The 13,358-nt window shown below is 45.7% G+C and overlaps 1 protein-coding gene across 1 annotated transcript in view; it reads left to right on the top strand.

Annotated features, from left to right (window-relative positions):
• Positions 1-118: 118 nt before the first annotated feature.
• Positions 119-13,358, top strand: part of dnah9l (dynein, axonemal, heavy polypeptide 9 like) — a gene marked incomplete at both ends in the record, with an annotated part of 44,248 nt that continues 31,008 nt past the window's right edge. The window contains 13 exons of the mRNA XM_079377158.1: positions 119-364; positions 572-715; positions 2,630-2,814; positions 2,926-3,121; positions 4,184-4,283; positions 4,469-4,680; positions 4,770-5,012; positions 5,366-5,533; positions 11,061-11,177; positions 11,335-11,472; positions 11,782-11,906; positions 12,015-12,210; positions 13,164-13,268. Of these exons, the coding sequence (XP_079233284.1) occupies positions 119-364; positions 572-715; positions 2,630-2,814; positions 2,926-3,121; positions 4,184-4,283; positions 4,469-4,680; positions 4,770-5,012; positions 5,366-5,533; positions 11,061-11,177; positions 11,335-11,472; positions 11,782-11,906; positions 12,015-12,210; positions 13,164-13,268 (2,175 nt within the window). The remainder of the gene's footprint in view (positions 365-571; positions 716-2,629; positions 2,815-2,925; positions 3,122-4,183; positions 4,284-4,468; positions 4,681-4,769; positions 5,013-5,365; positions 5,534-11,060; positions 11,178-11,334; positions 11,473-11,781; positions 11,907-12,014; positions 12,211-13,163; positions 13,269-13,358) is intronic.

Below are 13,358 nucleotides of genomic sequence, written 5' to 3'. Positions count from 1 at the left end.
TAGGCTCAGAAACCTGGTAGATGGTGAGATGTTTGATACCATAATATGTTTTGGTAAATGGACAATTTACCACTGGACTGGATGGCTTGAGTTGTTTTCCTCCTTTCTGTTTCTCAGCATGGCTGAGGCCGGTGTGCGAGTTCCTATGGAGCAGGTGAAGATGAGTGCCATCTCTGATGAGCGTGTGGACTTCCTCAGGGAACAGGCCTTCACCATTCTACGACTCAAAACTGACAAATGGAACCGTTTTATTGGATTGGAGGAGAACCAGAGGGCTTTGCTTGATTTCTTTGATCAGGGTTGGCGAGAGTATCTCATTTTGTTTGTGGGACCAGGAGGAACTCTTCATGCAGGAGATGAACAGGTGAGTATATCAAATACACTCATACGCACTCATCTTCAATGTTCTGACTAATAAAGTGTTCTCAGTGTGGCGTTAGGATGCCATTTCTTCTGCAAGTGTCTCTCATGTTCAATGCACTGATTGGCTTTTGGTTTTCGAAATAAGTCATCACTTGTTTCGAGTGCTTTCGCTTCTGAAAGCACTACGCCTGTCTTTTCCTCCCCTAAGAGCTCCTCTTCCTGGTGGACCAAGCTTCTGTGTGTCTTTAAAAAAAAGAAGGGCGTCATCTCCAAAACCACCTTTAGGACCCAGCTCTGGCTCGGAGAGGTTGCAGCACAACCCATGGACCACGCTCCTGTGATCATCTCTCAGGTAAACACAACTAAAAAGGTTAGCTGTTATCACAACTAGGCAGGTTAGCTTATACATTGTAAAATGATATTTTAATTTTAATGTCTGACTTATTTATAAGGCACACTAAGTGATACTAGCAGAATTGACATCTCTTTATCTATTTAAAAGTAGCCTATATAGACCAAATAAAGGATGAAATAATGTAGCGCTTTAGCATTAGACTTAGGGTTGGTTCAGGTTGGTCTTTTAGGAGCTTTTAGAGCAGAATGGGACATTGTTATATTATACTTATTAAATTAAATTTATAATGTCTAATTTATTACAAGGCACACCAAGTGATGCTTACAAAATAGAATTTAGAATTTATTTACCTATTTAAAAATTATAAATATGTTTAATGAAAGGTTAAATAAAGAAGTGTTAGGTTTGGTACAAGTTTAACTTCGTAGCTATAGAACTGTCTGTTAAATGTTTGATTAGTACTTACCAGTTACTGGTCTTTGGACAATATTACTTGGAGACAGTGCTAGTATTATTTATATTCTATTATGGTATATATACATTTTTCGAATTAGCTTTAATTTATATTTTCATTATTAAGTTTCAGTGTTCATCTTATTAGTTTTTTAGTAATTTTATGTGCTTTTGTCATTTTTTAAATTTTTTATTTATTTCTATTTAACTTAATTTTTATGTCAGTTTTAATTTGAGTAATTTTAGTACTTCATCTTAAAGGGGTCATCGGATGCGAAATGCACTTTTACATGTTGTTTGAACATAAATGTGTGTTGGCAGTGTGTGTACACAACCACCCTATAATGATAAAAATCCACCCAGTGGTTTTTTTATTAATCTCCTGAAATCATTACCCCTTTCTCAAATCTTTGTAAGTTCCCAAATAAATTAATCTAAAGTAAACAGTCTCATGAGAACGGCTCGTCACCCCACGGAAGAGATGGGGCAGGGTCAGCAGAGATAATTTGCATTTAAAGCGGCATGCAACAAAATGGCTTGCTCTGAAAAGAGCTGATTTTGACAGGGTAAAAAGGGTGTTGTTTTACACTACCATTGAGAAATTTTAACCAAAGTATGTTATAGACTTTTCATTAAGACCCTAAAGAATCATATTAACTTGTGGAAAATGGGCATCCGATAACCCCTTTAAACGTATTTTATTGCAGTTTCTAAGGTTCATTTTTCAATGTTTTTGCACTTAAGATTTTTCTATTATTTATATCAGCCTTATTTCAATTAACAAAAATGATTTTTAATAGCAACATTGAAGGTAGGGCACCCTATACATTTACATTTAGTCATTTAGCAGATGCTTTTATACAAAGCGACTTACAAACGAAGACAATGGAAGCAATCAAAATCAACAAAAGAGCAATGATATGCAAGTGCTATAACAAGTCTCAGTTAGCTTAACTCAGTACACTTAGCAAGGTTTTTATTTTTTATTATATAATAAATAAAAAGAAAACAAATAGATAGAATACAACATTATTAGAGATGCTAGTGTTATTTTTTTAAGAAAACAAGCAGTTAGTAAATGAGTAGTGTGCAAGTCTAAAAGGGGCAAGTTTTTTTTTAAAGAATAGAATTACAATAGAGAGTGCTAGAGTTAGAGGTTCAAATAAAGATGGAAGAGATGTGTTTTTAGCCGATTGTTGAAGATGGCTAAGGACTGAGTTGGGCAGGTCATTCCACCAGGAACATTTAATTTAAGTCTGTGAAAGTGATTTTGTGCCTCTTTGGGATGGCACAATAAAGTGACGTTCACTTGCAGAATGCAAGCTACTAGAGGGCACATATGAAGTAATATATATGAAGTAATGAATTTTATGTAAAGGGGTGCAAGAGATGACAAAATCAATTATTGATTATTATCAAAATCAATCTATACAAAATGGAAAAAACGCATGTTTATAGGTGTTGGTCGCAGTGCTGGGAAGTCCCCTGAATCAGTCCGCCTGGCCCCGTGTGGTCAGTCAGGACATTTGCAGACATCTTGAGCATCTTCTCAGTGAAGCAGTCACACTGAGAGGGCGAGCTCAGGGTCGAACGCTACTGCCCCTGCCACTGTGTGTGGAGAGAAAAGATGAGCATCAGCTCAGGTATGAACATGCACACTATGTGTCAATCACTCACTCAATCGATCAGTCATCATGTGATCAAACATTTACCAAGCTTTTGATATCATGTAACATTGGTGTGTGTGTGTGTAGCTCGGACACCTGTCTGATTGACAGGGCGTTATTGTACTCCATTGAGACCATGGTGATTCTGTGGTGTCGACTGATGGGCTCTGTGCTGCAGCGGGACTCATCTAAGCTCCTGCACCAGGGGAGCCACCCAGGCCCCACAGTGGAGCTTATTTTCTGGACTAAACAGAAAGAAAACTTATTAGGAATCCAGAAGCAGGTGGAAATTAAATAGTGTGCTTTTTTTTACATATATATATTTTAAATATACTGAAATCAGGGTTTATCAGATATCCAGGTTTTTTATATATATATATATATATGTATTTGTATATGTGACCCTGGACCACAAAACCAGTCTGAAGTCGCTGGGGTATATTTGTAACAATAGCCAAAAATACATTGTATGGGTCAAAATTATAGATTTTTATTTTATGCCAAAAATCATTAGGACATTGAGTAAACATCATGTTTCATGAAGATATTTAGTATATTTCCTACTGTAAATATATCAAAACTTAATTTTTGATTAGTAATATGGACTGCTAAAAACTTAATTTGGACAACTTTAAAGGTAATTTTTCTCAATATTAAATTTTTTTTTACACCCTCAGATTCCATAGTTGTATCTTGGCCAAATATTGTCATAGGTGATGAGCCAAAAAAACTCATCACCTAACACCAATGACTTACATAAGGGTACTGTCATTTTAGACATGTCCAAAACTGTTGCAACAGAGATGGAAACACAATTTTTAAATACATGAATTATGTTTTCATCTTTGTTGCCACAGTTTTGTTAGCGCTTTTTTTCTGTTCTAAAGAAGGGGGTGTCCCAACACTGTTGTCCTTATAGTGTCTATACAAGTCATTGGTGTTTGGTGATGAGGTTTTGGCTCAAGGTCTGCATTTAAAGTCACACCAGAGGTGTTCAGCTGAGATTAGGACTTGGCTTTCTGCAGACCAGTCAAGTTGTTCCACACTGACTCAATCAATCATTTCTTTTTGAACCGTGCCTTATACACAGAGGCACTGTCAGGTTAGAATAGAAAATGGTCCTGTCCAAACTGTTGCTATAAAATTAGAAGCACACAATTCCGTAGAATAACATTATATGCTTAAACATTAAACATTGTACTCATGGAAATGACTAAAGTAGTCAAATCTGTTCATTAGAAGGGGGTGAACCAATACTTTTGGCAATGTAGTGTATGTACATATATATTTTAATGTTTAAATTGAATTAATTGAAACTAAATCCAACTCTGGTTTATTTGTGCAGCTGGAGAACCCAAAAGTTGATAAGGTGCTGGAAATTTTGCAGAGGATCAAGAGCAGTTATTATGCTTCATTTTACGACATTATTCAAAAAGTAAACCACGGTAATCACATATGAAATGTTGACACTCTCATTCTAACATGATGTTGATGTAAACTGCATTATATTTTTATGATTATTATTTGTATTTTAGTGTGGCCTAGTAGTTAAAATCTAGGCGGTTAAGTGAAAGATTGTAGGTTCAAATGTCACATGCAAGAAATGTACTGTCGACTCATTGATTTCTAGCGGTGATGGAGGCAGAGGACATAGACCTGCACTTGAGGACCTTACGGCGACCCATAGCTGCATTTGAGGAGCGGAGCTTCACTGATCTGGAGCCTCTGATCCCAGCTCTCTTTCACACACTCGCTCTTATCTGGACACATTCTCACTTCTACTGCCGCCCACCGCGTATTGTCACACTTCTCACAGAGTTCTGCAACCTACTCATTGACAAGGTGTGCTTGCTCATTTATTTAAATGATCTAAATTAAATGATCAAACAGATTGTATAATGTTTGTATAATGTGTGTATGTGGTTCTACAGGCCTCTGTGTATCTAATTCCTGAGGAACTCTTCAAAATGGAATTAGAGGAGGGTATGGACCGGGTTCGGAAGGCCATCCAGGTGTTTTGGGCATTCAAGCACACTTTCCAGCAGCACTGGGACAAACTGACACCAACTGGGCCCTACAACCGACCAGGACTTACGGTCAAACCCTGGGACTTTCCCTCTAAGCTTGTGTTTCACCACATTGATTGCATCATGGAGAGACTGCGCATGATTGAGGTGTGTGCCCACAAATCTAACCCCACTGAAAACAGCCGAGTGTATCATTTAGTATTTTCTTTCTTTAACTTGGCTTTAGAGGCCTAGTCACAACAAATCCAAACGTTTGGCAAAAGGAACATGCATGACAAGATTGTAAAATGAAACAAATTTCTATGCACTCCACACAGAGTCTGAAATGTTGTTTTGTGGTGATCTGTTTTTAAGATATTTGGACAAAATGATTAGACTTGGCTTCGATCATTTCCTTTTTTTTTGTCCTTTTAAACCATTTTTAAAAAATGTTAACTAGTTAAGTTTATTAAGCATTTTGCTAATAATCTGCCCAATCTGTGTGTGCGTCCCTGTTTCAGGAGTTGTTTGCCTCAGCTCTGGACTTTCTAAAACTAGAACGGATTGAGCTGGGCGGCTCTCGAGGGAAGATTCTCAGTGATATGGTGTACAGCATGAATGATGAGTTCCTGGACAGCTGGAGAACTCTCAGAGAGAGCAAATACGACCCACTCGACTACAACAACAAGGTTCTACCATATCTGCACAAATATACACTACCAAGATTTTATTTACGCAAGATCTTTTGTTTTTGAAAGTACCTTATGCTCACCAAAATACAGTAAAAACAGTAGTACTGTGAAATATTTATACCATGTTAAATAACGTACCAGGTTACGTATGTAACCCAGGTTCCCTGAAGGGAACGAGAGCTACGTCCGAAGACGCTATGGGAACGCCATCAGCGTAACCGGCGCTCTGAATATTTTATACAACAGTCTAATGGATGGGCGAGGCGTCACGGGCGGGGTGACGTCACGACCAGGAAGTTATATAAGCACGTGCGGCGGAGCCGGCATCAGCTTCAAGTCATGAAGCAAGCGCTGGCAGGGATGCCGGAAGTGTGGCTCGGGACGTAGCTCTCGTTCCCTTCAGGGAACCTGGGTTACATACGTAACCTGGTACGTTCCCTTCCAGGAACTTCGAGCTACGTCCGAAGACGCTATGGGAACGCAATACCAACGCCGCCAGACTGACAAGTCCCTGCCTAGTGTCAGGCTGAAAGGACGGAGGAGCCTGGAGTGGCTCTGATGTCGAGGTTGTAAAACCTGGCGAATGTCAGGGGCGTGGACCACCCAGCAGCGTTGCAGATGTCTTGCATGGAGACACCTGCCCAGAAGGCCTTGGAGGCCGCCACACCTCGGGTCGAGTGTGCTCTGACTCCCAACGGCGGGGGAAGGTCAGAGGTCTCGTACGCCAGATTGATGGCATCCACTATCCACCTGCTAAGAGTGGGCTTCGAAGCTGGAAGACCCCTCTTAGGTGGACCAAAGCACACGAGCAATTGGTCCGTTTTTCTCCACAGGGCAGCTCTGTGGATGTATGCGTCCAGTGCTCGCACTGGACACACGCAGTTGTGCCTTTCCTGGTCGGGCTCCCTGAAGGGAGGAGGACAAAAGGCCTGGAGTACGACCGGCTGTGGTACGACCGTCAGAACCTTCGGAATGTACCCCGTACGGGGGTAGAGGAAGACTTTCGCCGAACCGGGCGCAAAGTCGATATGCGAAGGGGCCACAGATAGGGCCTGGAGGTCACTCACCCTCCTCAGAGAGGTGATAGCCAGCAGAAAGACGGTCTTAATCGTGAGGAGTCTATCAGTTATCTCCCCGAGAGGCTCGAAGGGTGCTCTGCCCAGAGCCTCTAGTACCACGGCCAGGTCCCACGTGGGGACACGGGGTCGTACAGGCGGCCTCAGCCTCAGCGCACCGCAGAGGAAACGTGTAACCAGGGGGTGTCTGCCCACTGACTGGCCACTGATAAGGGCGTGGTACGACGAGATAGCTGCCACGTAGACCTTAATAGTGGAGTGGGTTAACCCTGCGGAGAAGCGGGCCTGCAGGAACTCCAGAACTGCGCGGATCGGGCAGTTGACTGGGTCGAGCTGGCGGTCTCCGCACCATGAAGTGAAGAGTTTCCACTTCAAGGCGTACAGTTTCCTCGTAGAGGGAGCTCTGGATTGGAGGATGGTATCGACAACCTCGGTTGACAGACCGGAAGCTATGAGTTGTGCCCCCTCAGGGGCCACACCCACAGCCTCCAGCACTCCGGGCGGGGGTGCACAAGGGTGCCCCCGGCCTGTGAGAGGAGATCGCTCCTGATCGGTACCGGCCACGGGGTGCCGTCGAGGAGGGAAATCAGATCCGAGAACCATACTCAGCCCGGCCAGAACGGCGCTACTAACAGTAGGCTTACCGCGTCCCGGCGCACTCTCGCCAGAACTCCCGGGAGCAGAGCGATCGGGGGGAAGGCGTACAGACGAAGCCTCGGCCAGGTCTGTACCATAGCATCCAGTCCCAGAGGCGCTGGAGGAGCTAGAGAGAACCAAAGGGGACATTGCGCAGACTCTCGAGTCGCAAAGAGGTCCACCTGTGCTTGGCCAAAGACCTTCCAAATCTGCTTCACCACCTGGGGGTGAAGCATCCATTCCCCGGGCCTCGGCCCCTGTCTCGACAGGACGTCTGCTCCGACGTTGAGATACCCAGGAATGTGCACAGCTCTCAATGATAGGAGCTTGCCCTGGGACCACACAAGGATCTGGTGTGCCAGCTTGTACAAGGGGCGCGACCGCAGACCTCCTTGGTGGTTGATGTAAGAGACCACTGTCGTGCTGTCGGTGCGGACCAGCACGTGGCGATCTCTCAGGTCTGGGAGGAAGTGCTTGAGAGCACGGAACACAGCTAGGATCTCTAGCCAGTTGATATGCCACGTCAGGTGGCGACCACTCCACAGACCGCGGGCAGGGTGGCCACTCATGACCGCACCCCAACCGGTGAGGGAGGCGTCCATCGCTAGCGAGACGCGGCGACAAGGAGCTCCCAGCGCCGGGCCCTGGGACAAGAACCAGGGTTTCCTCCACATGTCTAAGGCACGGATACCGCGCCGTGATACCTTGACAGCGCGGAGCGAGTTTCCCCTCAGGGAGACCCCCCTGGTCTTGAGCCACCACTGTAGGGGCCTCATGTACAGCAGGCCAGAAGGAATCACGCTGGACGCAGCTGCCATGAGCCCAAGCAGCCTCTGAAACTGCTTGACAGTGAATGGCTGGCCTTCTCGCACTCTCCTGACTGCCGTGAGGATCGACTCGATCCGAACAGGGGTCAAACGAGCCTGCATCGTGGTCGAATCCCACACCACGCCTAGATAAGTGGTTCTCTGAGCTGGAGAAAGCACACTCTTCTTGGCGTTTAGTCTTAACCCCAAATCTTTCATGTGGGCAAGAACGACATCTCGATGCCGAACTGCCAACTGCTCTGATTGAGCAAGAATCAACCAATCGTCGATATAATTTAGTATGCGGATGCCTTGCAGTCGCAACGGGACCAGTGCCGCATCCACACACTTGGTGAAAGTGCGGGGTGAGAGTGCTAGGCCGAAGGGAAGAACCCGATACTGGTACGCTTTGCCCCCGAAAGCGAACCTCAGGAACTTCCTGTGAGAGGGAATGATGGACACATGGAAATAGGCGTCTTTGAGGTCTATCGTGACAAACCAGTCCTCGGACCTGATTTGGGACACGATCTGCTTGACCGTCAACATCTTGAACTTCAGCGGTCTGACTGAGAGGTTCAAGAGACGCAAGTCCAGTATGGGCCTGAGCCCTCCATCCCTCTTCGGAACAATGAAGTACCGGCTGTAGAAGCCGGTGTGCACTTCGTGAAGTGGAACCAACTCTATGGCTTCCTTTTTCAGCAAAGTGTTGACTTCCTGTTCCAGGACCAGAGCCTGCTCGGGGCGGACCGTAGTCACGCAGACCCCGTTGAACCGCGGGGGCGGCCCATCGAACTGGATGGAATAGCCAGCCTCTACCGTGCGCAGGACCCAGAGAGACACGTTCGGCAGCCGTTGCCAGGCCGCCAAACGATCTACTAAGGGAATCAGTCTCTCGAGACTGACCTCTGGTGTTAGAGAAGCGGCCAGACCGCTGTCTTGCTGGAGCGTACCGGCAGGGGACGCGTAGTCTGGCGGCTGGGGCGAGTCTCTCAGGCCCGCTGAGATCACAGGCGGTAGAACCTGAGGATAGTACTCGCTGGGACCTGCTGTGCCCTGGAACTGCAGGGTTGGCAGACAGATCCCCGGAGGGCACCGAGGGGAGACGGTCACCGTGAGCTGCGGTGTGAGTCGCTCCACCCCAGTAGGGGTCACCCTCCGAAGTCCTGGGACTTGCCCATCAGGACTTCCTTGCCGCGGACCTCTTGGCCGCCAAGACATCCCTCAGGTCTGTCTTGGGTTTTGAGGCCCCCGGCGCGGAGCGCCGCTGCCCTCGGCTCCGCCTCGGGGGAGCACGAGAGGCGACGCTCTCCTTCTGCGCAGCCCTGTGCGAGGAACTAGTATGCGGAGGAGGCTGCTCCCGCCCAGCAGCCTCCAGAGTTAGAGAGCGGCGGGGGAGGAACCGCCGAAACGCCTCCGCTTGCCTACGGGCCTCCTGAAACCTGTCGACGACGGTACCCACGGCGTCGCCGAACAGGCCAGAAGGCTGAAGCGGGGCGTCCAGGAGGCAGACCCTGTCCTTCTCCTTAATGTCGGACAGGGTCAGCCACAAATGCCTCTCCGTTGCCACCATAGCTGCCATGGAGCGGCCGATAGCACGGGCCGACTCCTTGGTGGCGCGGAGAGCCAAATCGGCGGTTCTCCTGAGCTCTGAGATATCCTCAGCTCTGACATCCCCCAGCTCATCTAAATCCTTCAGCAGTTCGGCCTGGTACGCCTGCAACACCGCCATCGTGTGCAGACACGCACCAGCCTGTCCTGCTGCCGCATACCCCTTGCCCACCAGGGATGATGTGGTGCGCAGAGGCCTGGTGGGCAGGGTAGGAGCCTTCAAGGACGATGCTGTGGAAGGAGACAGATAGCCCGCCAGCGTCTGCTCAATCCGGGGCATCGCCCTGTATCCACGCCCGTCCAATTCCCGTACATTACCGTAGTAATCTGACGCGGGAATGAAAGGGCGGGATGTATATGGTTTCACCCACGATCTCGACACCTCGGTGTGGAGATCGGGGAAAAACGGAAGGCTCCTGCGCAGAGGTGGCGGCCGCGAGCGCAGGAAACGCTCGTCCAGCAGGCTGGACCGTGGCACAGTTGTTCTCTCGGGGGGCCAACTGATGTCAAGCTTGGCCACTGCCCGAGTTGCCACCTCCAAAAGCTCCTCGTATTGGGGCGAGAGAGGCGGCGTAACCTCTTCAACGCTCGTCACATCAATCTCCTCGGAGGAAGATAGACGAAGCGCTGAGTCCTCATCTCGGGGGGAAGTAACCGCTTCCCCGAGAGACGGGACACCAGATCAGCCTGCGAGCCCCACGAGTGTAGCAGCCGCTCTGCCTCGGCAGCAGCGGGGCCAGCACCGCGTGGGAGGCTCGCGAAGGCTCCCTTCTCGAAGAGAGCCTTCAGGGTGCGGAGTGTGCGCAGCGGGAGCCGCTCACAGTGCAGGCAACCAGCTCCCTCGAGAGCTGATGCCGCATGCTCCGCACCCAAACAGACCACGCACAGGCTGTGTGTGTCTCCACTCGTGATGTAACGAGGGCAGGGACTGACACACAACCTGAAACGCGATCTGGGATCGCCCTTAGTCTTTGCCTTAGCTTTAGGCATTTTTCCCTGGCTTTCCAAGACAGACAACACCAAATAAGACTCACAAGACAAAGAATCAGACTGACAATACACAGAGCGCTTGCTGAATGACAGAAAGCTGATGCCGGCTCCGCCGCACGTGCTTATATAACTTCCTGGTCGTGACGTCACCCCGCCCGTGACGCCTCGCTCATCCATTAGACTGTTGTATAAAATATTCAGAGCGCCGGTTACGCTGATGGCGTTCCCATAGCGTCTTCGGACGTAGCTCGAAGTTCCTGGAAGGGAACTGTTATATATATATATATAAGATGTACACATGAATAACTTCAATTTTTGGGGGGAAAAAAGGAAAGAAAATCATATATTTGACCATAGTGTATGTGCTCACATTCACATACATTTAACATTCTCCCTGGTGTTTTCTAGGAGTTTGTGTGCGACTACAATCGATTCATGGAACAGAACAGAGACTTTGACCAGAGACTGGGGACAGTAATAAACTTGGCCTTCCAACACTCCCCGGGCCTAGAGTCTGCTTTTAAGGTATCACACACACACAGAGACACAGACACAGATGCTCAGTAATGAATGAACAGACATGCATATGGTCAGCAAAACACAAGGTTTATTATTGGCATTATTTAATTGAGTGTGTGTAAAAATCCTGTAAGCCTCTAACATTGAAAGCATGTGTTTGTAGCTCCTACAGATGTTTGGTACTTTGTTGGAGAGGCCAAGGGTTCACCATCTTTTTGCTCCAAACTACTCTCAGCTCCTGGTCATGTTCCAGGAAGAGGTCAATCTCTGTCAGCGCATCCTGGACACCCAGAGGGAGAAGGTTTGTGTGATAAACGACTGTCATGTCTTTTGAATTAGTCACTGAATTATTCATTCCAATTATCTGATTAATTCAAGAACAATACACCTACATTATGATGCTTGAAGATGTAATGGTTCTGTCTTGAATTTTTTTTAAAAGGTTTTCGTTGGCAGAAAAAAATAGCTACATAACTAGTAATATTGCGTCTTAATAAGTTACTCAAAAGTAAAATCATGTTTTCATCAGAATATGCCCTTTAGCAAGGCGCTTTGGATAAAAGCATACTTACAGACTTTTGTGCTGTTGTTTGTTTGTGTTTCGGTGCAGATGAGAAACGGCTATCCCATCCTCGGTAAAAACATGCCAGCCGTTGCTGGTAACCTAAAGTGGTCCCAAGAACTCAGAGAACGGATCCTGTCAAACCGTAGTAAACTAAGCCAGCTTACACATATGTAAACAAGCTCACCTCAAAACATTTATAAGACTCACACAAATACACCAAATTTTGCTTCTTATGCCATTTTTGACAATATATGCCATTTTCTGTCTGTACGTATTAGGCCGTTAGACAGTCCTGAGGCACAGCAGGTGTTGCAGGTGTGTGAGTGTGTATTGGAGGTTCTGGACCAGATGGATGAGGAGGTCTATGCTAATTGGAGTGTCGGATTGGATGAGTTGTGCCATACACATCTGAATGAACCACTGCTGCTATTGGATGAGGAGAGCAGCCTGTACAGCTTGAACTTTAACCCTGCTGTAAGACACATGCACAAACTTACATATTTATCTAACTAAATGGATTTCCCTTTTACTTATATTATTCTTAAATTTGGCTAAGTGAGCTAACTAGAGGCCAGAATGTCATAGAGATTTGGGGGTGATTAATTTAGACTTTTCGCCATTAAAGTCGGGATCGAGTAAAATTAATCAGTGCATGTCATCCATGTATATGTTTTTTTTTTAATCAACATTTCAAAACTAATCTTCAATCACTCACCCTCGTGTCGTTTTGTTCATTTTTGAAACACGAATGTAGATTTTATTTTTTATTTTATTTTTAGTTTTTGTCCATTCAGTAAAAGTAAGTTTCACCAAAATTTTGATGATTCAAAAACTTCATAAAGAAATCCTAAAAGTAACCCAAGTTTTCTGAAGAGACATGATCCCTTTTTTTATTTTTAAAAGATATGATCGCTTTTTCTTTATTTATATAGTTTTAATTTATGCTTTTCATTGTTAAAAATGAGTAAAAATTCTTGTGGGTTTTGAACTGAGTAACTGATGACAACATTGACATTTTTGGTTGAACTGACCCTTTAAGCAGTCACCCAGCAACTATCAAGAGCTTTGTTCAAACAATTTTTGTTGGTGGAGAAAAAATACACAAAATAAGTGCCAGTGTTACTCAGTATTAACTTTCAGTTTTTTTCCACTGTTGTATAAAAGCAATATCACACTCTGTCATGTTGTTATTATTAATTTAAAAAAGTCCCATAACAAACCTTTTTTCATTTTAAGATGTCCCTAATCTTTTTTTTTTTCTATCTGTCTTTCTTACTTTAATTAGTTAGCTAGTCAGTCAGTCAGTTACTTAGTTAAATTGTTTTGATTTGCTAACTTCTTTTGAAGTGAACATTTTGTCCCCCAAAGTACAGTTCAGAAACATACATGCACTCAAACACTTCTGTTATATGATGTTGATATTTTAGTTGACGTCTGTTTTGAGGGAAGTGAAGTATCTTGCAATTCTGAAGAACCACAGCATTCCCAAGGCTGCTATGATTCTGTACTCCAAACGGGAAATGCTTCACATGGTGAGACTACGTGTGGCCATCTGTGCCTTTGTTTGAGTAACAAGTTACACCGTGCCAAGCTCTTTTCAACCTTCTTTTGTTTCTCTGTCT

The sequence above is a fragment of the Barbus barbus genome (genome assembly GCF_936440315.1).
Source record: "Barbus barbus genome assembly, chromosome: 25".
Classification (NCBI taxonomy): Eukaryota; Metazoa; Chordata; class Actinopteri; order Cypriniformes; family Cyprinidae; genus Barbus; species Barbus barbus.
Note: the sequence above shows the minus strand (reverse complement) of the source record. Positions and strands in the feature narration are given on the sequence as shown.